Source organism: Melozone crissalis, unplaced genomic scaffold (assembly GCF_028551555.1).
Source record: "Melozone crissalis strain CALT ecotype California unplaced genomic scaffold, PUWL_Pcris_2 ptg000004l_1, whole genome shotgun sequence".
Lineage (NCBI taxonomy): Eukaryota > Metazoa > Chordata > Aves > Passeriformes > Passerellidae > Melozone > Melozone crissalis.
Window position 1 is genome coordinate 38,226,013 of NW_026535782.1, and position 20,844 is coordinate 38,246,856.

Below are 20,844 nucleotides of genomic sequence, written 5' to 3' on the forward strand. Positions count from 1 at the left end.
CCAAAGTCTCTCACTCAACCAAAACATGTATATTTTTCATATGTTTCAATTTAAATGAAAACTCCAAAGCATAAAAAGATGAAGCAGATTTGTATTGCCCACTCCTAGATAATTCCAGATTGAAGGACAGTGGATAGACCTGGGAAATTAATAAAATGTGTGATTAATTAAATAAAAAAATAAATGCTCTCTTTCATTAGTCCAAGTTTTTGCTGTGATTAAAAGTGCTCAAGGAGTAAAAAAGAGAAAGATAACATGGCTGAAGTAAACCTCCCATTTAAATAAATACATCTTTACAACTACAGTGATACAAGACAGGCTACTCCTATTATCATCTCTAAATATTCTGAGAGGTCTTTATGGTGATAAACTGAATTTATTTAACATGTTTAAATGTGTGCAAAGTTGTTGTTTACCACATAAGGTTTTACTTGGTAAATTGTTCTTTCCCAAACAGTGAAACAGATCAATTTAATTAATAACGAAATAGTTTTAAGTGACAAGCTGATATTTTGTGCTCTCCTCACCTTAATAAGCTGCCAGTAATCATCAACAGAATTTTTCAGAGGCTATAGAAGTAATAAGTTAATAAGCCAAATTACCAATATGTTAATTTGCTGAATGAAAAGGAACATATTGATAGAGAATCTGTATACCAGCAAGAAAATAAATAAATGATATTTCCTTATGGCAACTGGGACAAAACCTCTAAGAAACAAGATAACCTAGTGAAAAAAAAAAAATCTCTGCCTCTGAATAACTACAGAAAAAAATCAAAGAATATAAATCACTTAAAAGCAATTAGAATTAAAAAAAAAAAAAAAACAAAAAAAAACCAGTAAGCCCTATAATTTTAGTGGAGATGTCAAAGAGATCACCATTACTAAAAGAATCTTTCATTTCTTAAAAGATTCCAGGCACTGTATTTTTTAAAGTCTAGTGAAAAATTTTTAGTATAACTATAGATAAAAATGGCTTAGGAGAATTCACAGTAGTGCTAAAATTATCTAGATTACATAAGAGGAAGAACACATTTCATAAAAGCATTGTGTAATATTTTGCCCTCATGTAACCATCAGTTTGTAAGTTGCCATGACAGAGACTATTTTCCTTCAATTATTCTATTTCTTAAATATCAATTCAGGCACCAGTTTCTTTCTAAATTTTTCTTCATTCTTTTGCTAGAGATAAAAGAGAAATTATACATTCAGAAATATGCATTTGAAAGATCTATGTTGCCGTAGTGTTAAACTTTCCTAAATTACTGAAACTGTAGTAATAGAAAAAATGAGCTGCTTATATTAACCTTTGCAAAAGTCTCTGTAAGTAAAGAAAATCAAAATCAAATCAAATTGAAAGCTTGATGAGTGACAAATTCACAAATCATACAGAAGTGTTTCACTTTAAAATAGTTTGAAACAAGTATCAACATTAACTCAAAATATGAGAGAAGTAATAAAAGTAGTAAAACAATTTTACCACATTTTGCGATGGAAGGCACTTGAGAATATCCACTTTTAATCTTAAAATACACTAATGTTTTCTGATTTGCTTTGTTTTGTTGGTTTTTTTTTTTAATCTATCTTTTCTTCCCCACTTCACATTCTTTTTCTCAAAAGTTGAAAACCAGGACCCTGATGGAAGAATCCAGAAATAAAAGTGCATGGAATCCAGGTCCCATCTTTCCACATAAAAGGGAATTTTGTGAATAAAGGAGTTTAATTAAGAGCACCTTAATTAAAGCTTAAAATAGATATTAATTTTAATTAAAGTTTAGACAAAGTTTGCAAGATTTGTTCACAGATTCACACAATCTTCTAAGTTGGAAGTGACCCAGAAGGATCATCAAGTCCAACTCTCAAGTGAATGGCCCAAACAGAGATTGAACCCACAACTTTGGTGTTTTTATCAACAGGCTCTAACCAACTGCTAAGTGGTAGAGAATGTCTGAATGTGACACTAAAGTAAATGTAATTAATTTTGGTTGCTTGCTTACTTTATCTGAAAATAGACATAAACCTGAAACAACCTTACATGAAAACGTATTTTATACAGTGAGAGAGAGACAGCAAAGAAGTTACTCCATTTATGAAGATTAAATCCACTCTACAACAAACTCAGTGCCATCAATCAAATGAAGAGAAATCATAAGATTGAGGCAACATTTCAGAACACGTAACAGAATCCAGTCTTCTGTAGTTAAAAGGCCTGGACACCTTCCAGTACAAAGAACTGAACAGAAAATTCACTGCTGCTGTACATTGTGTCTCTTATCATCTATGTCTATTTTATTTCAAGTTACCCCTTTAACATCCTTATAACTTACTGTGCATAAAACTCGATGCACCAAAGAGCTGACAGGTCGGGACAGTAGCTGGGAGAGTGTTTTGCTATAGAATTTTCTCACATATTTATACAAGAAGCGTTTAGAAATGCAAAAATCAAAATTGTTATTACTTTGTAACTTGAGTTTAGAATGGAATAATTACAGGAAAATGAGCTCTCAATGAAACACTGTTTTAGATTGCTGTGACCAAGGGTCATAGCTCTAGAAAATCAGCTTACAGCCTTTTGCAACCACTCTTGTACAAAATATATTTATACGCACCTACATGAATAGTTGATATGATTTGTGTATCTACATGTTTCAAGACAACATTAAAATATGCACTCAGCTTTGAAGATATGTATCTTTCTTGAGTTATCCCTTTTAACACATTGAGTTGTAATAAATAAAGTTGTATTATATATCACCTTGCAGCATTTCTAATAAAGTAAATGCAAGTACATCTTAAAGAAAAAAATTTAAGAAGTAATTTCATTTAAATCATAGTCTAATGCAGGGGGAAGGAAGGAAAGGAAGGAAAGGGAGGGAGGGAGGAAGGAAGGGAGTGAAGAAGGGGAGGGAGGAATTACACACTAACTTGGCAGCTGACATCCATTCCAGCCTCCAGAAGCACCTGCACGACAGCTTTGTGGCCATTACGAGCAGCAAGATGCAAAGGAGTGTGTTTTCTTGTATTACAGTTCATCAGGTTTGGATAGGCTTTGATGATCATTTTCACAACGCGCAGACGTCCATAAAGTGCTGCCAGATCCAGAGGTGTTTCCAGTTTGTTGTTTCTTATTGTGGGGTCTGTCAGCTCTTCCAGCAGAACAGCAACAACTTCTGAATGACCATACTGAGCTGCACAATGCAGTGCTGTTTCATTTTCATTGTTCTGTTAAAAAAATCCAAAAGCTTCAGATATTCATGTTTAATCCACAACAGAAATGCTCAGCTTCTATAAATTGCTTCCGTGAGCTCACTACAGAGGCAGAGTTTGTAATATAATGTATGGTAATATATGTTAAATGCTTCAAAATTACTCCACTGAAATTTTAATAATAACACATTAATACTTCAGCTTGCTGCTCTCAAGCAGATGAGCTTCTTATGTGTCTCCACTGCTCCCAATCCATTTTAACAACATGCCCCGCAAAACCTTGTAGCTCATGATATGACAAAATCTGTAACCTTCTTTGATTCAACTGTTCCTGAAATTATGATTGAGTCCTTCTCTTAAAAATACTCTGACAGAGAACAATCTCTTCTTGATTTTGCTCATTTTATACCATAGCGGTTTATTATTAGAGAAATGGAATTATGGAGTAAAACTGCAGTGCAAATATATCAGGCACAAGGTTAGTTTCATGCATCACTATAAAAAGTTACAACCCAGACAACAATTAAAACTCTGAAGAAGACAAAAGAGCACCTATACAAATATTTACAAATCCCTTAAGCACTTGGTCTTCTCAGGACTCCAGAGAGAGTTATCTATGTGTTTTATGGCATTTGAGTACACATATGCTCACAAATATGCATGTGAACAGGTTTTTGCTCTATAAAGCAATGTCCTCCAAGTGTTTCCTGAAATATTATTCAATAAACTTAATAATAAATATTGAGAATAAGCATTATATTTTTTAATTGTTTCCTTCCAATTCTGTCTGTATACTTGCAACACCAAAAAAACAACTTCAGGAAAAGACAAAGGAAATAGTTTATCGAGCTCTCTGAATTCTATATGTCATTCATATTATTAATACATCATATGCAGAATTTACAAAGCTTTAAAATACACTAGATGCTATAAATTTTAGAAGTATATACATTGACTGCCTCTTCTGATAAGTTATTCATAAAATGTTGTGACAGTTTAGGAATATTGTAAAAGAACAAAATCAATAAGCTACATAAAAAAATTAAGATTCATGTAAATTCAGAAAAGATACAAAAGAAAGGTAGAGATATCATTCTAAAGGAAGAAAAAGTGGCAAATCTGAATCCACAGTTCTATTTTTCAAGGAGACAGCTGAAGAAAGTTCAGGGGACAGAGAACTGAAAAGAGAAAAAAACAATTGCCTTTTAAAAGACAGGAAGAGTCAGAGATTCAGAGAAATGAGGCTTTGGACTCTTACTCAAAAGCCAGCTAGGATAAGAATATTCATGTTGCACAGTAAAAACTAGAAAGGAATTTTTTTTGGTAATGATGTTTCTAATTCTGTAACCAAAAACTCAACTCTTGGGTTTGTGGTTTTAAAACATGACTGTCATTTTCATCTCTTGCAATCTAAGAGGACTCAGATGAACTTGGGAAACAGAAGAGACAGATCAATACATTCAGATAAATCAATGTTGCAGTCAAACTCATGGGTGTCTGCAACACTACACAAGATCTGAGACTAGAGTATGTTTCCTGCTAAACTGCAACACAGAGGCTAGAGAAGCTCCAGGTGGAGAAGCTTCCACTGGCAGACATGGCTTGATGTCTAGTAAGTATTTAAATCATTGTGCATCATTCAGTCCACCATGTGGGCTTTCTTTATTGCACAGACCAGAAATTCATACTAAAATATATACTGTCACAATACTACACTGCTGCAATGTTCTACCAACTACCTGAAACAAGCTTTTTGCCCTCTAGTGACCTTAATATATCTTCAAATAGGACCCAGCAAAGTAATTTTATGTACAATTTGTGCCCATGAATTTATGCCCACAAATCACAAAAGCACAGTTTATTAAAATTAATTTTTAAATTTTTCAACATTTCATAGACAGCTAGATGAACAGGCAACTGCAGCCTGATTTTGTACAATTAAGTTTGAACATCAGATAGTTGCACACAAAATGGACAATCATGGTAATTTTTGCCTACAGTTACTGTATTTATATGTCCAATGGACATAGCTACACAAAGAAGTTGTGTAATAACTATGCAACTAACTATATTGGCATTCTAGGAGGAAAATAACAAAATACAGGCTTACAATTAAATATCTGTCCAAAATCATCTTACATCTGAGGGTTTTTTGAAGAACTTATGGAAGTACTTATTGAACTATTTCAAATCTTGTGCCAACTATGCTAATATTGTAGCTTAAGAGTATTCTGATTAAATTTCCAAAGAAAGAAAAATTAAATTTGCTATGGCCCTTGTCTCAAAATGTGATAGACAAATAAAGACACATAGATATCAAACAGTACAAGTCGCTGCTGCTGAGTGGCAAACCAGAATTTGCTCCCTCTGGATAAAGAATATCCAGATGAATTTTCACGCAAAGGCATATTGTAAAGAAAAGGTACATTTTAAACCAGCCTGATGCAGAAAAGCAAAGTAACAAAATGTTAATATTTTCAGATATATATTGTTGAACACTTTTATATGGTTTTTATTTGCCAAATAAATTCTACATTTCAGTTCACGACCAATTGAACTGATACAAAATTAGAAAGAGCTACATAGAACTGAAATAAAGCAAAAGAATGCAGCCTGGGCAAACATGATAATTAAATTACCTTCATATATGCCCTCAGAACAAGCATTGTACATACTGTGTCATCAGAGCTGAGAGGTACTACCTAATTAAAGCTTGATAGTAAAACATTCCCCCTTCTCCAAAACGTAAATTAACAGCTTCAATTCAGGTAGAGAAGACAAAATTATTTTTAACCTTCAAAGATTAAATTAAGACTTGCTTAACTGCCCTCTAAATTTATCTACTTTGACTGTTTAGTACTACTTATATAAATCAGCTTAGAATGGAGAGAAAAGGAGAGGAGACTATTGATTTTAAGGTAGTTTGCCTTCACATCCCTAAAGTCACATACTATTTCGAAGCAATATTTTAAAAATGTGAAAAAACTCTTCAAGAAATTGGCAACAATTTAGTGCTCTTGCCCGTATTTTCAGTTCTAAGCATAAACAATTGTTTCTGGAGCACAGAAAGTTTGTGTTAACAGTCATTGCAATGAGCAGGTGATCTGCTAAAAAATACCTGCAAGCAAATTACCATTCTGTAATTACAGCCTCAAATTTGATATCCAAGGGCTAAATAATACATCTAGTGCTGAAGAAAAAGACTAGAATCTTTGCAGCAATTTTGGATACTTCATGATATGTTAGCAACTACAAGATAGATTCTACACCTTAATGGTTCTAGAAAAAGAAAGATTGAGAAATAAGAACCAAGTAAAGACATACAAAATGTAAGGTAAATAGAGTAGACCAATATTATGCAAACACAGTATTTTAAAAACAGTCTTCAACATTCACAAATAATATTTTCGTCAAGTAGTTACTCTTATGGTGCAAAGGACCTTGTTCAGAAATAAGCAAAGCATTTAATGAGTCAGCTTTTAACCTCTTTTAAATTTTCTTCATTATTTGTTACAACTATTATTTCATGGGAAGATCCTGACCTTTTGTAGCCTTTCTCTGAATCTCTCCTCTTCCACATACAGCCAGAACTCAGGCTGGTGTGGCTGCAAACTCAACTCTGCCTTCAGAGCCCTGCACCTCATCAGAATCTGCAGGCTGTGCTACATCATTTGGCTGCTAAGGAGGTGTGCCACTGAAAAATGTACAATATATCTTGAGGTCTATTCATTAGAGAGCAGATTAGCAAATACATTACAGAGACAGTTATTGTAGCTTGGCAGTCTGATAGTGAAGAAGTACAGGAAGTATCAAGAGAATGAATGGCTATCATGAATATTATAGAGGCCCATGTGAAGCCACTATTAAACTGTGGGTAAAATCAGGACATTCATTGTATAGTTGTGAAGTCCTTTTTTTCTTTGCCAAGAAAGTTTTAAATCTCCTAAAGTCCATGCAAGTACTGTACCTGCAATAATAACTCAAGTACTGATTTAACAGACCTTTCCAAAGGATGCTCAACTCCTTTTTTTTATCAAAAAGGAGTGGAAAAAGGAGACTTCCTAAATCACTGAGCCATTTTTGTCACGTAATCCCAAAGTAAACTAAATGAACAAAACATTTGTTATTAAAAGCTTTTTGCTTTTTTCTCAGTTGAGAATGAAATGAGAATTTAAGTTAAAATTAAAGAAGTTGAGGGAACAATGGGAGATTCTGGTGGGACATTCTGGAAACACCCATCTATATGCTGAATATACGCAAAAGTAGTCAACTAGAAGAAAAAAAAAATACAAAAATAAGGCTTTCATAACTAAATAAATAGAGAAAAAAGGAGTGAAAGAATATATGCAAGACAGAGAATGGAATGACCTCAGGATGGTCTTAGTTTCCTGAGAAGTTCCACCAAGAAGTTAATAATTCTGAAAAAATAAAGGAAGGTTGTCTGCAAGTTACTCAGTGTGAATAAAATCAAATCCACTGACTTGCCATTGAAATTCACTTTTACTTTTGTAAAAAAGTAATGTAATATGGTTGACTACTTTAAAAAACATTTTTTTCCTAATTTATTGTTGCAATTGGCTTAAATCAGAAAGATTGTGTGTGCACTTTTTTCCTTCTAAAAAAATTAGTAAGAGCTGGAAGGGAAACACTGAAACTCATACACTAGTATCAGATTAATTGAGGGGTAAAATCAAATGCAGAACTTGAAAAGTATTGGGTTTGCAGGCTATTTTGGAACTGAATTGAACTTCTGGAAATCCATGAGGTATCACTGAGAGAAGTCTGTGTTTCATTTGGATGATTTGGAGAACTTCACAAATACGTTAAAATTTAGGTGTTTACATCATATGAATGCATCCTGGACTCTCTCCATATTCCAGAAGAATTGTTGAGTAGTTTTAAAGAGATGTGTTTGGGTTTTGTGGCAATTACAATTTGATGCAGAAGCAAATTCTACAGCACACTGAATCCATAAAAATTTCACAAGTGTTCACCTTTATTCCTGTAAATTTTTCACAACTCATACTCTGTATATATATAATTGGAATATATTTTATTCATATTTAATAAGACATTTATATATTTAATAGGATAGATTTATATTTATCCCTGATATTACTCACATTTTTTCCTGAAAAAACCAAACACTGCATATTGACCTGTATGTGGCTGTTATTACACATTTTTTCATAAATTAGGATTCGTTATCAATTATGCAATTTTATGATGAAAGTTGCCACAATAAATGTTTTAGCTATCCAGATCTGTTTTGCAGAAATAAATTATAAATAGTTTGACTGTTAACAGCACACATTTTTGTTTTATTATCCATTAAAAAAACTTAATCTCATACTATTTTTATTCAGTTTATAATTTACGCAATTTTAAATCCTCATTGAAGTTAAACCCTACATTTTTGCAATGTCACCATATTTTGTGATTTAAAACATACACCATGCCTGTCAACTAAGACTCCTACATGAAACAGTGATAGAATTCTTCATACATAATTGTTATGCTCTAACCATTCTCTGTGTGTAGAGCTGCCAGGCTACATTCCACTACCCCCATAATATAATTGTCATTCAGTTGTTTGTCTCTTTACTGTTTGTTCCAATTTTATGTAATAGGAACAGCAGGGGGCATTCAGAGCTTTAGATGCTGGATATGGTTGCATACGATGCTACTTAACTGCATTTTCGAAGTGTAGAACACAGTTTCATCAATTTACAATATACCAAATAAAATTCATTATTTCATCTAATATAAATTTATGCATCATGAGCTTGTCATTTATTTCTTTGTTCAGTCATCCAACTGCTTTCCCATAAGTTTTTAGAAGCATTTCTTTCACATAGAATTTCAATCAGATAGATGTGAACAAAAAACATGTTACAAATTAGTTGCAATAATTTTTTAAATCATGAACAAAATTTTCTTAAAATGCAAACAATTACATCTTAATGTGATTCTTGGAAAAAAAAAAAAACACCACTACCAACAAAAACAGATGAAAAAATAGTCTGACTTGAGTGCACTATTTGCTGAGGTCAAAAATTGTTATGAAATATGGCTGTCCTTATCTCCAGCTCTCAGAAGAAAAAGGAAAGACAAGTAGTCCAGAATTTCTTAGAAGCCACAGCTTCAGAGAGAGAAGTTAATTGAGCATTTAGGAGACACCTGCCTTACAGAGCCTATCTGCAAATAAGCAAAGGCCTCAGAATGCTACAGGCTCATGGGAAAGCACAACAGGTGTTAGGGTGAGGATGCCTCCGGTGTTATTTGAGGATACATGGGTGGAGGTGGCTCTGTAACAACACCACATTCCCTCTTTCTGGGATACAGAGGATATTCTCCTGCACAGAGTGCTAATTAGCAGAGGGAAGTAGGTGCCAGCAAAGTAGTCCACACACTAAACTTGGCCATTGCCTAGAGCGGAACATTAAGGCATTTACAAGGTCAGAAAAACTCTGTATATGTGAGTTTAACTTCAAAGTTTGATATGATCAAGACTTAAGATGCAACATTTCTTGTGAGGATTGCTCACACATTTTCTATTGTAAGGTTTTTGGGTTAAATACATAAACAGAAGGACCTTTTTTGAGTCAGCGGGGTTTAGAAGTATCAGCTGCATCCCTGCTTATTTGCTCCAGTGATCAAAGCAGATACAGCACACCTAATCAAGTCTGACAATATTCTTAAAGTCTGAGGGTATATGTGGGATTGGGGAGAAGTAGGTTTGAATTTACATTTCTCTTTCTGATCGTACCGAAATATCTTTTTGGCTCTCAGCCTCTTGGAAGCTCCTACACAGTTTCCAGTATTCTGTCAGTAGAACATACGTAATGTCTTCAAGCAAATGCGTGACACACGATTCAATAGTTGCTTTTTGTTTTGTTGCATAAATAAAACTGAAAATACCTCTCCTTGACAAAAGCTAATCCTACAGTTCAACTGGTTTCATCCTACATAAAACAACTGATGAGAATGAGAAAGTTGGAGAATTATGCTAATCTGAAACTGAAATCACAAAATGACAAATTTTGAGTATTGTTTTTTTCTTGAATGTGCCAGAGTATTACAGGATATCCCAGAAGACTGCCACATGGACATATTTTATTACTTTACTTTCCTATATTTCCTGCACTAATACTTGATATTCATATCTTAGTTATTGTATGGATTCCAATGGCTATGTGTATAACATCAGATATCAAATAGATTACTCAAAGCATGGTGTTTGGAGTGTTTGTAACATAGGTCTCCCATTTCTTATCTTCTCACTGTTTGCCTTCTGGCCACACTACTGTAGGCACTGAAAGAACAATTAATACATAAGATTACACTTCGCCATTTCAAGTGTTGTGGGGTGCCAGGTGGGACCATACCTAGACTTTACCACTCTCTCCACAAGGACCTGAAAATTCTGAGCACCCTTTGTCACACTCTCAGGCCCATGCAGATGTCTCAGTTACTGCAGGGTCTCAGAAGATCCTCCATCTCTGTGTTTGGACACTTGAATCCCTCTTTTAGTCATCTGAATAGCCCTGTTGGCTCCTGCGATTACACAGCCCAGACCTCTGTGGAACCAAAAGGTGACCATGCAGGCAATGCAGACAATTATATCTTAGATCCAAATTAGGAGCTGACTCCCACCTTCACATTCCAAGTCTCTGACTACCTGTTGAAGATTGCAATGCACGTTGTTTTCCATTACCATCTGTATGGCAGATTACCTTTGTCAAGTGAGCAGTTTGCCTTCCCTCTCTCTGACTGACCACATTCACACCTTCCTCAGGAGGGGAAATTGCTGATAACAGACTACTGAATGTCACTGCATGACTCATGAGAACTATAACATCCCATTGTGAGATGCTCCACCCAGAGGGGGGAGCCAAGCATTGCTACCCAGATATAATCCAGAAGATTTTGAGACACTGGCACGGCTTTCTCCATGGGATTCCCCAGAGGAACAGCAGCTGTCTTCTTCCACTGGATCTTCAGAAGAAGAATACATCCTTCTCTACAGGACCCCCTGCTCCAACAGAACCACACCTGACACTCCAGGAGGACTGCAGCTACATCTCCAATTGGACTGCTACCAATACCCTAACAGGGTGTCAGGTTGAGTTCTGACTCTGTCAGTTTTAGTGTACTGCATTGTCTATTTTATCATTTTTTTCCTTTCCCTGTTAAAGAACTGTTATTTCCTGCTCCCATATTTTTTGCCTGAGAGCCCCTTAATTTAAAATTTATAGTAATTCAGAGGGGTGGAGAGGGTTTACATTCTCCATTTCAGGGGAGGCTCCTGCCTTCCTTAGCAGACTTGTCTTTCCAAACCAACACACTACCCTGGCAAATGCAACTGTTTAATGGTTACTGTCTGCATTTCACAGCCTACTTCCAGCTCTTAAGCAGCCCAGCGTAGATGGTGTAAAATTTTAATCAGCTTCTTTCTAAGTACTAATCCTATGAATGGACCATGGAAGAATACACAGAATAAAAACAGGTGTACCATATGTTTGACAGCAGAATGCAACATGCTTATACTGCCCTTACACACTGTAATACTCTCAATTTTCTCTTGGTCTTTCTTTTTATCTATCCTTTCTGCTGCATGTGCATCCATGCAGCCCATCTGGTTTGATATTTACCTCTGCATATCTGATTATTTACAGTACTCTTAAAAGATACCAAGGATATTAATTTTATCTCAAAGATTTTCAGGAACTTAGTATCTCAGAGTAGAAAACTGCAAATTTACAACCATACAGAAAAGATGCAAAGTTAGAGTATGTCTTCATGTGATTTTTCCAAAGCAAACAAAGTTTTTGCATACTTTTAAAATCTAATATCCTTTAAGTCAGTGCCTATTCAGAAGAAAGGTATCTGGTATGCTTATAATAGAAGATTTTATCAATCTTGGAGAAGAAATTACTGAAACAATGGACAACAGACTTTTTTAAACTTGTCTATAAATTGGTCAAACCCATAGAATATGTGCTGGATTTTTTTTCTGATGATACACAAATATTTTTTATCACTTCACCTGTTCATTCACTCTGGAGTGTGATGGTCCATGATGGATGAGAATCTTCACAATATCTACATCTCCTCTCCAAGCAGCCAAGTGAATAGGAAAGTAACCTTTATTATCTGCTACATTAGTTGATGCTTCATACTGAAGTAATTTGAGAACTATATCCCTGGAAAACAGGAGGTAAATCACAAAATCAACAGAAAACTAACTTTATTAAGTTTTTACATGAACATGCATTTGACCAATATTTTTATCCTGGAAAATAGAAAAAAAAACAAACTTGTATTTCAAGCAAAACCACTACAAAAAGTGAAGACAATTCCTGAACATTAAATAGATAGTGAAACCTTGACAAAAATTATCAATTGTAATGATTCTTACTTATGAATACCATCAACAATATTATAATAAGTTCTCTGAATCTGTTTCTTTCAATAGGATCACCTGGCCATAGAATTATTTTTAGAATTTTCCTGTACAGAACATGTGCACGTCCTCAAGGCACTAAAGGCAGAGAAGTACTCTTGCAGACAATGCTGAGCTGAGCTCTGGAGGCAGGATGACAAGAGGATAGTTTGATGGACACATTTCTTACTGTAAGGCTAAATAATAGCCTTTCCTCTTCTTTAAGGTATTATCTCAAAGATATTTACGAAACAATTTAATGATGATCTAGCTAGATATAACTTCTATGTATAACTTCTATGAAATAACTGCTATTTTCATTTTCCACACTCAGCTGCCTTGTAGCAGTGAGGGGAAAAGTGACTTATTACCATTTTAATTCTCTTTATATTCCTTTTGGCGTGGCTTATCATACATTAAGTGAAAGATTAGCATAAATTGGTATATTGCATCCCTGATTTTTAATCAGTTTCCTGTACTTAACTTCAAAAGCTAAGCTAAAAATCAGCTGTGTGGTACGATAACATTACCAAGTATGTCAGAAAGTAAATAAATTCTGTCTTGCTGCTGCATTTGTAGCCTCATAGTTTGACACAGTCTGGCCTCCTCAGTTATTAAGCTAAGAGAATCTATGATCCAGTGTGGGCAGCTCTATGCACACTTTTTACAAATATGGAAACACTTACTGATTTGGCTCAAAAAAATCAGCGAGGGGAGGGAACTTGATGTAGCCTATGTTATGACCAAAAAAAATTACTACAAACTGACTACAAATTAACACAGAAAATAAATCTAATGCCATTTTTCTTCCAACCTTGACAGAACCTCATTTAATTGCATATTGAAAGGCAAATGTGATGAGTTATGAGGGAATATATCCAGCACAACAGAAACTGCCAGTTGACTACAAAAGATACTGGAGTCATCACATCTAAGCTTTGAGGAAAATTTAAGCTGGATTTTGGTTACTCCTGACAAGGTCAAATGCCATGAGAACAGTCAAAAAAGAGCAGGTCCACTACAGAAGATTTCTGTTAACCACAAAAAGTTCCAGAAAAGTGACTCCTGAGGGAAACTTTTTAGTACACATAAGGTTTGAGAGACTTCCCACTAAATAATAGTTGTGCAGCAAATCATCCAATGAGGGCTAGACATAACAACAGTTCCTTTGAAAGGCACACCAAACAAAGGAAGTATAAACTGAACTAAGTGGAAGAAAATCAGAAGAAAAGCCCTGCACAGATGAAATCCATAGATTAAAAGATACAGGAATTTTTGGGAAGAGTCTATTGCAAGATTCAAGTTAGAAAATAGAACGTGCATCTCCTTCATCCTTCAAGAATGCCCTCATCCATCACACTTATCTAGGGTGAGTCATTTTTAGTCCTTTGGCAGAACTTTTTCATTTTGTACAAATACATTTCAGAGAGGAGGAGACAAAGTCCTTAGCCCAGTAACATTACTGGGCTAAGGGAAATTACTTAGGGAGACTGAGATTCCAGTGCCTGCCCCAGATATAATTTAATTACTTATATAAAGCAGAATAGTTTCACAAAGAAAGAAAATGATCCCACAATGACCAAGAAGGAGGGCATTCATCACATTCAGTGATCAAGCGAGGATCTGAACAATGGTGTCCAAATATCCCAGCCGCAAATCATTGAATTAGTGCTTTTCTTGAAAAACTCTGAAATCTCTCACATTCAATCAAGTGTAAAGTGGGAAAAATTAAAGTCCCAGAAGTTTTTAAAGGACAGGAACTTCTCCAAAGTGGGCAGCTTCTTGTGTCAAATGATTGTATGCCATTTTGATTTTGAATACCAAGTCTGAAAACTCAAATAGAGCATAATTTATTGGTTATTTGTAATGACTACCAAAATTAGGACCACCATGCGTCTGTCCAATTCTCTTGCTGCCCATGCTACCATTGCAGCAGGATCAGTATAATGGCTTGGGTAACATGTCCTGAAACCCTCATGATTTATCACAAAATACCTCATGATTTATTTCAGTTTAATAAAACAGGGTATAATTGTGATGTCAGTTACTGCTACTTATCCTGCTGAGAGTGTAAGGGGTCATAGCAGCCAACACTGGACTTTTCAAAGGCTGTAGTTATGTACAGCAGCAGATATAAGTCCACATTTTTAAGTCCTCCCTGACCTTGGAATAAGTTTGGTCAAGACTTTGTCTAAAATCATGATTTGGCTTTTGTGTGTTTTGGGACCTCATATTGCTAGGATTCACGTGAACCTCTGATAGTTTCAGTATTTATATTGCTATATTTTTAACCTTCTGTGTAACTATTACTGCACTGCTAGTATTAAATATACCAATCCCAGTTTTCATCTATTTAAAATCAGCAATCTTTGCAAGCCAATGGTTGGGTTTGGTGGGTCAAAAATTAGCAATAGCAAAAGAATCCATAAATAATGAACAAAAATTCTGAGATTAACAGACCATTTTAAGAATTTAGACCTAATTACATGGAAGTAACAATATATTAATGGATGATTCTGAACCTTCCTACACGGCTAAACTTTGAAAAATGCACAGTATCTAGTTCAAGAGTTTATTTTATATACATATTTAGAAAATACATCCCATATTCATTAAACGATTGATCCATCCTAAAGGAAACCGGCATCTTTCTAGAATACAATTGAAGACACATGCTAAAGTTTAAATTTTTCATTCAAATGATGCAAAAATTCTGCAATGAGTAAGATAGATAAACAACAGTTATATATCATGTGTTATTTTATGGACAGTCCAAAATCACATTAAAATGCATGCTGACCAGTTTTAATTTCCACTGGGTTTGGATCAATTCCTCGTCTCCCACAGAGAAGTTTAACCAAAGCTTTATGTCAAAACTTTCTTTAGTGAAAACACCCTTTTTTTCCCCCCTGCTTTCAAGTGTATAACTACTAAATATTCTTTCCATGTCACTTTTGCTTTGATAATGATTAATCTCTACTGTTCTTTGTTTCACAAAATTGCTTCCTGAAAGGCTCACACTCTACAGGTATGTGCATACATACAGAAATATAACACAATATTTTCTGCTGCAATTTCCCAGCAATGAAAACTACAGGCAAGACCAGCAGTAACAATGCTAAATTTCCCCAAAAACAAGGAAGAATTTGGAAGAAGCAGTACAGAATCAATAGCTTTTAAACTACATTTCCCATTTGTCATTACTACTTGTTGATATTGATGACACCATCAAAACATCTTATATTAATTTATTCTATTTGGAAAAAAGGCGCTTTAATATGTCAAGGTTTGTCAATTTTTGGTAGAAACCTCAGAACTATGCTATGTTTTCTTGCATTACACAGTTAAATATCATTCTAAAAATGATAAAAACAAAATGTTAGGCACTTACTTGTGTCCATTCAAAGCTGCATGATGTAAAGCAGTATAACCTGAACTGTCAGTGCAGTTTATGTTTGGTCCTCGCCAGATGCTGCAAATAAAGCAAAATTGTGATATTAATTTTTTGGCTTGGCAAGTACAGAAGTGTCAGAAATTTGATCTACAAATAATCTGAAGATCTCTGCAACAAGTGTGATTAAGCTTTCAGAGATGAATTACCTTGAAAGAAAGTTAAAATAGCAAGTGTCATCTTGATATCAATATAATTTATTTATAAAAATAATTTAACACATACATCTATATAAGAGTCATGAACTTTATGTAGGACAGACTAATAACAGAATAGTCATTTCAATCAGAACTGTTCTCCCTCTGTTACTCTGGTAATTACACTGAGGTTATAATCTGATTTTGTACTACTTTTCTACAAGTACGTATTCATTGTCTTTAGGTCAGTTAGTCTACAACCAAACAAACATCAGATTAGTGAGAACTTACCCTATTGTTTAAAGGGGCAGGAAATTTGTTCTTTTCACTTACCTTGATATTTTAGTTCCCACTTTAGCTGATTGTATTTTTAAATAAATTAGTTATACTTTCAAAAATAAGTTAATTAAATTTTGTTATCTTCCTGTATTTTATAGACAGCCTCATTACATGTCCTGTTTAACCAGTCTCATGATCTATTATGAGCTGTTCAAAAAACAGTAAAGGACATATTTTGTTTCAGAGTGGAAAACATGGCTGCTAATCTACCAAAACCAACTAAACCAAGCCCTGGAAATTGGATAACAGAGGCGCATTGAGAACCAGCAAGTTTTTTTATCTAACTGGGCACATTTGAAACTGATTGTCTCCTCCACAGAAGCAATTTACTTCTCTGTAACAGTTTTCATCATTAGTATTAAAACTTCCACAACACAAAATAATGATTCCTGAATTATTCTATATTCATTAGTTTCTAATACAGTGCTAAACAGTCACTGGGAAGACATACTTCACTTCATACATCAGAATTAAGTGCTGTTGTTTAAAGAAAATTATTTGAAGCTAATGAGGGAAAAGAATTTTTCATACTGTCATTTTTCATTACCTACATCAGTAAAATGACATGTTAGACTTAACAAATGATTTTTAGGATTTACTATTGAATCTGCATTTTATTACCTATAAAATGGAATATATATATTTGTACATATATATATATCCACACAAGGGAATAGTGATATAGACTGGTCTCTTTTTCATTGTGTGTATTTGAATGATTCATTAGCTCATAAACTTAAGCAGTTGTTTTCCTACAAGTAATACTGTATGCATACAGAATTATTTGTGTGAAACATTGTGTTCTGCACTGAGCATAATTCTACATAATGCTGGGTACCTCACCTCTCTCTGCAATTTAATTTCTTGGAAGAACAGGACTGAATTATTTTCTTGGGTCCAAAGAAGCAAAGAAAAGAAAAAGCAACTTTTTAAAAAATCTTCTCAGACATCTACAGATGTTCTTTTCTAAAGAAGGCCACTTTCAGATAAGACAAGTCACTCTAATCTTTTCAATTAAAGGAAATAATTTTAAGTTCATGGAATAGTAAAAATTGAATCCCTGAACTGAGAGCTCCTCTGCAATAGACAGATGTTATTTTTATGGCAAAGACAACCATTCCTTTCTATTAGAAGGAAAGAAGTCCTTATGTATTGATGAGGTACAACTTCTCATACTTTTGCACAGTGTTTATCAATTATTGTTTATTCATTGAATTATATTTTCATCCTTTGATATATATACCAGCTTATAGGAGAATGAAGAAAACAAGAAGTGGCATAGAAAGTAAGATTTAAAATATTACCAAAAAAACACACTACCAATCAGAACAATTTATATAGTTATTACATGGTTATAATTCGCTTGGTTTGACTTAGAGTTGTTAGGATTTGTCTATTGGCTCTTTTTTTAAAGTGCAAGGATCCATGAATTCATATATTGTTCATGATGCACTAGGCATCATGAATTAAAAAAAAAAAAGAACCAAAGAAAAACTTATGAATTCCTACCAAAATTCCCTAAGATAACCCTCATTCGTTCTCCCCTAATTCTGATTTTCTTCTTTAATCCATTCACTAATTAAAGCATTGTTTTACTTCCTAACCCCGATCTTAGGAAATATTTTTCAACTGAAACTATATCGACTTAAAAAAAAACCACTGAGACTTTGTTAGAGAGTATATAAATGCACCTGTGTCAAACTCCTCATGACACACAGGTTGGGCAGCTGAGGGGCAAAGGACAAAAGACAATGAGTAAATGCGATGACGCCAGAGACACCAGACAGGATGGACAGACTAATCACGGTCAGCTCCCAAAGGGTACACAAAGACATGCTTAAAATCACAGTGTGGTTATCAAAGTACAGAACACAGCAAACACAAGCAGGACTCAGCTTCCCTTGGGCCTGTGCTGAAATCCTCTCACAGAAGGTCCTGCATTGCAACAGGTCCAGAATATACACAGGATATTTATGCTCTGATAACTGAGAATCAAATTAAATTAAATTCAAATTGGACAATCTGAACAAAAATTCTTACATCCTACAACTCCCAGCTTCAGTTAAAGCTCTTCTCTTGCCTTTAGAACACAGCAGGACGGAAGTCCAGTCATATATAAGCTCCATAAAAAGCAGCTGACTTCAAACAAAAGTGGAATAGAGATTGAGGAAAACCTAAAGATCCCTCCTTTGGTATCATAAACATATACAATATGTGAAGAATCATTAAATATATTGATTTATCTGTGTATTAAAGTATCTGTAAAAACAGCAACACAAAAGAGGATCTGGTAGAAAACAAACACCACCATTCATTTGCCAGAAAAGAATATTCATTGAAAGAAAATTAGCAGCTCTTCAGAATAGCCAATATTGAATGCTCTCAAAAGCATATTTCTTCTAGTGATGCAGTCAAACAAATTTCTTCATGTGGCACGCATTAGTAAGTTAGGAATTTGTTTTCCCATGTACATCAGTAAATTAAACCTTCCCATTACTTAATTTTTAAAAAGTAATTGAACCTACTTTTTGTGGAAAAAAAATTAGTTTTCATTCAATGGTGAATTAAAACATGATGATCAATTAGTTTCTTCCATTACATCTTGCCAAAGTAAGGCACAAAGAAACAAATGTTATACTATTGACATTATTGCTAAAAGCTGAAAGATCTCCTCAACAGTCTGCTCTCATTGTGGACAAAGACTATTGACCTTATATGAACTGATGTCAAATATTAATTGAAAATACTCTTTACTTGGTAAGAAAATTACCGTTGTTTTCTTTAATGAGTTTAAGTAGTTACATATAAAGAGCAGAGTTTTAAAAGACACATGAAAATGACAGATAAAAGAGAATGATGGCTAGTCAATTGATTTCTTATTTTGCTATGCTTTTTGGAAAGAAATAATTGTGAAGCGGCTGTTGTTACACACATATGAATAGAAAAGCAAGGAAATAAAAGCTTTTTCCAGTTAATCATCACACAGACACACTCTCCACCAGTAGTACAAGAACTATGCTTGCAAGGTATGCATAATTTTTACATCACATTTCTGCTCTCTCTATATATATATATCTGCACTATATCTTTCCATTATCATTATCATTTCATGACTATGCAATAATATTTCTGGTCCTTACATGGGAGTTTTGCTAAGATGAAAGGAAAATATTCCTGGTAAACAAGGATAAGAACTTTTAAAAGCCTTAGAAACCAGTTCAGATTTACACAGCCTCTTACTGTTCTCCTGTGTTCCACAGAATAAATACACATTACAGGAATTTGTCTTGTTCTGAGATAAAATCCTCCAAATTTTCCATGCTTTTTGTTAATCTGGCAGAAACACACTGACTAAAGTTTCTTAAAACCATGGCCAGGCTCTTTATTAGTGCTCTGCCTACATTCATACACATGTTCAGTTGTGTAAACTCAGTTTATACAAAGTACATGGACAACTTAACAGAGAATTTTGAAAATGCCATCTTTTACACAATAATATGTATCATCATTCAGATACATAATAACATGACTTATTGTTAACAGCAGAAAAATAGTTCCTATTCTCTATTTTATGCACAAATACACCAAATGGACCACTCTTGCTCTAACCCATATAACTTAATAATGTTACTTATCAAATATAGAAGCATATATTTTTAATACATGTGATTTTTTTTCTTTCTACAGATTCCTCTTTCTTAGAATCCAATGTTATGCCAAATATATTATCCTATAAAAATACATATATTTCTTTTTCATGAATGGTTTTTCCTATTATGAACACCCCTCTGCTGAATTTGATGCATGTCTTCAAATGACTTCAAAGAAAGTAAATTTAAATATTTGCCTCTAGTAGCAGATAAAACTTTCTAAAAATTTCATATTTTAAAGCCTTACAAATAACTGTACATTCAAAAAAACCTGAAAAATGTATTTTTGGATTAATTCAAGCAGGTGCAGTTATAGGTATTAAATTGAAAAAAGTAGATGATATTTTGATTAAGGCTATCTTTAATTTTCTTTCCATTATAAAAAAAAACCTGTTGCATGAAGCAACTGAGTGAAAAGTCTCAAATTAAAATATTTTTTTTAATTTTAATTACAAATAAAGAGAATGGCAAATGTATTATCCATTTAGTTAATATTGATCTTATGCTAAAAGCTTCTTGTATATATAATTCTAAATTAGTGCTTTTGTTGGATCAGTGTGAAATGTGACTCAATTTTGAATGCACTTATTTCATTTTGATTCCTCTTGTTTAATTT

General features: G+C 33.9%; 1 protein-coding gene across 8 annotated transcripts in view; it reads right to left on the minus strand.

Moving 5' to 3' along the window:
- Positions 1–20,844, minus strand: part of ANKS1B (ankyrin repeat and sterile alpha motif domain containing 1B) — a 406,799-nt gene that overhangs the window by 344,935 nt on the left and 41,020 nt on the right. For all 8 annotated transcript variants that reach the window (XM_054280464.1, XM_054280403.1, XM_054280419.1 and 5 more), the window contains exons 2-4: positions 16,043–16,123; positions 12,256–12,412; positions 2,925–3,221 (exon numbers count right to left, since the gene is read on the minus strand). In XM_054280464.1, coding sequence (XP_054136439.1) covers positions 2,925–3,221; positions 12,256–12,412; positions 16,043–16,123 — 535 coding nt within the window. The remainder of the gene's footprint in view (positions 1–2,924; positions 3,222–12,255; positions 12,413–16,042; positions 16,124–20,844) is intronic.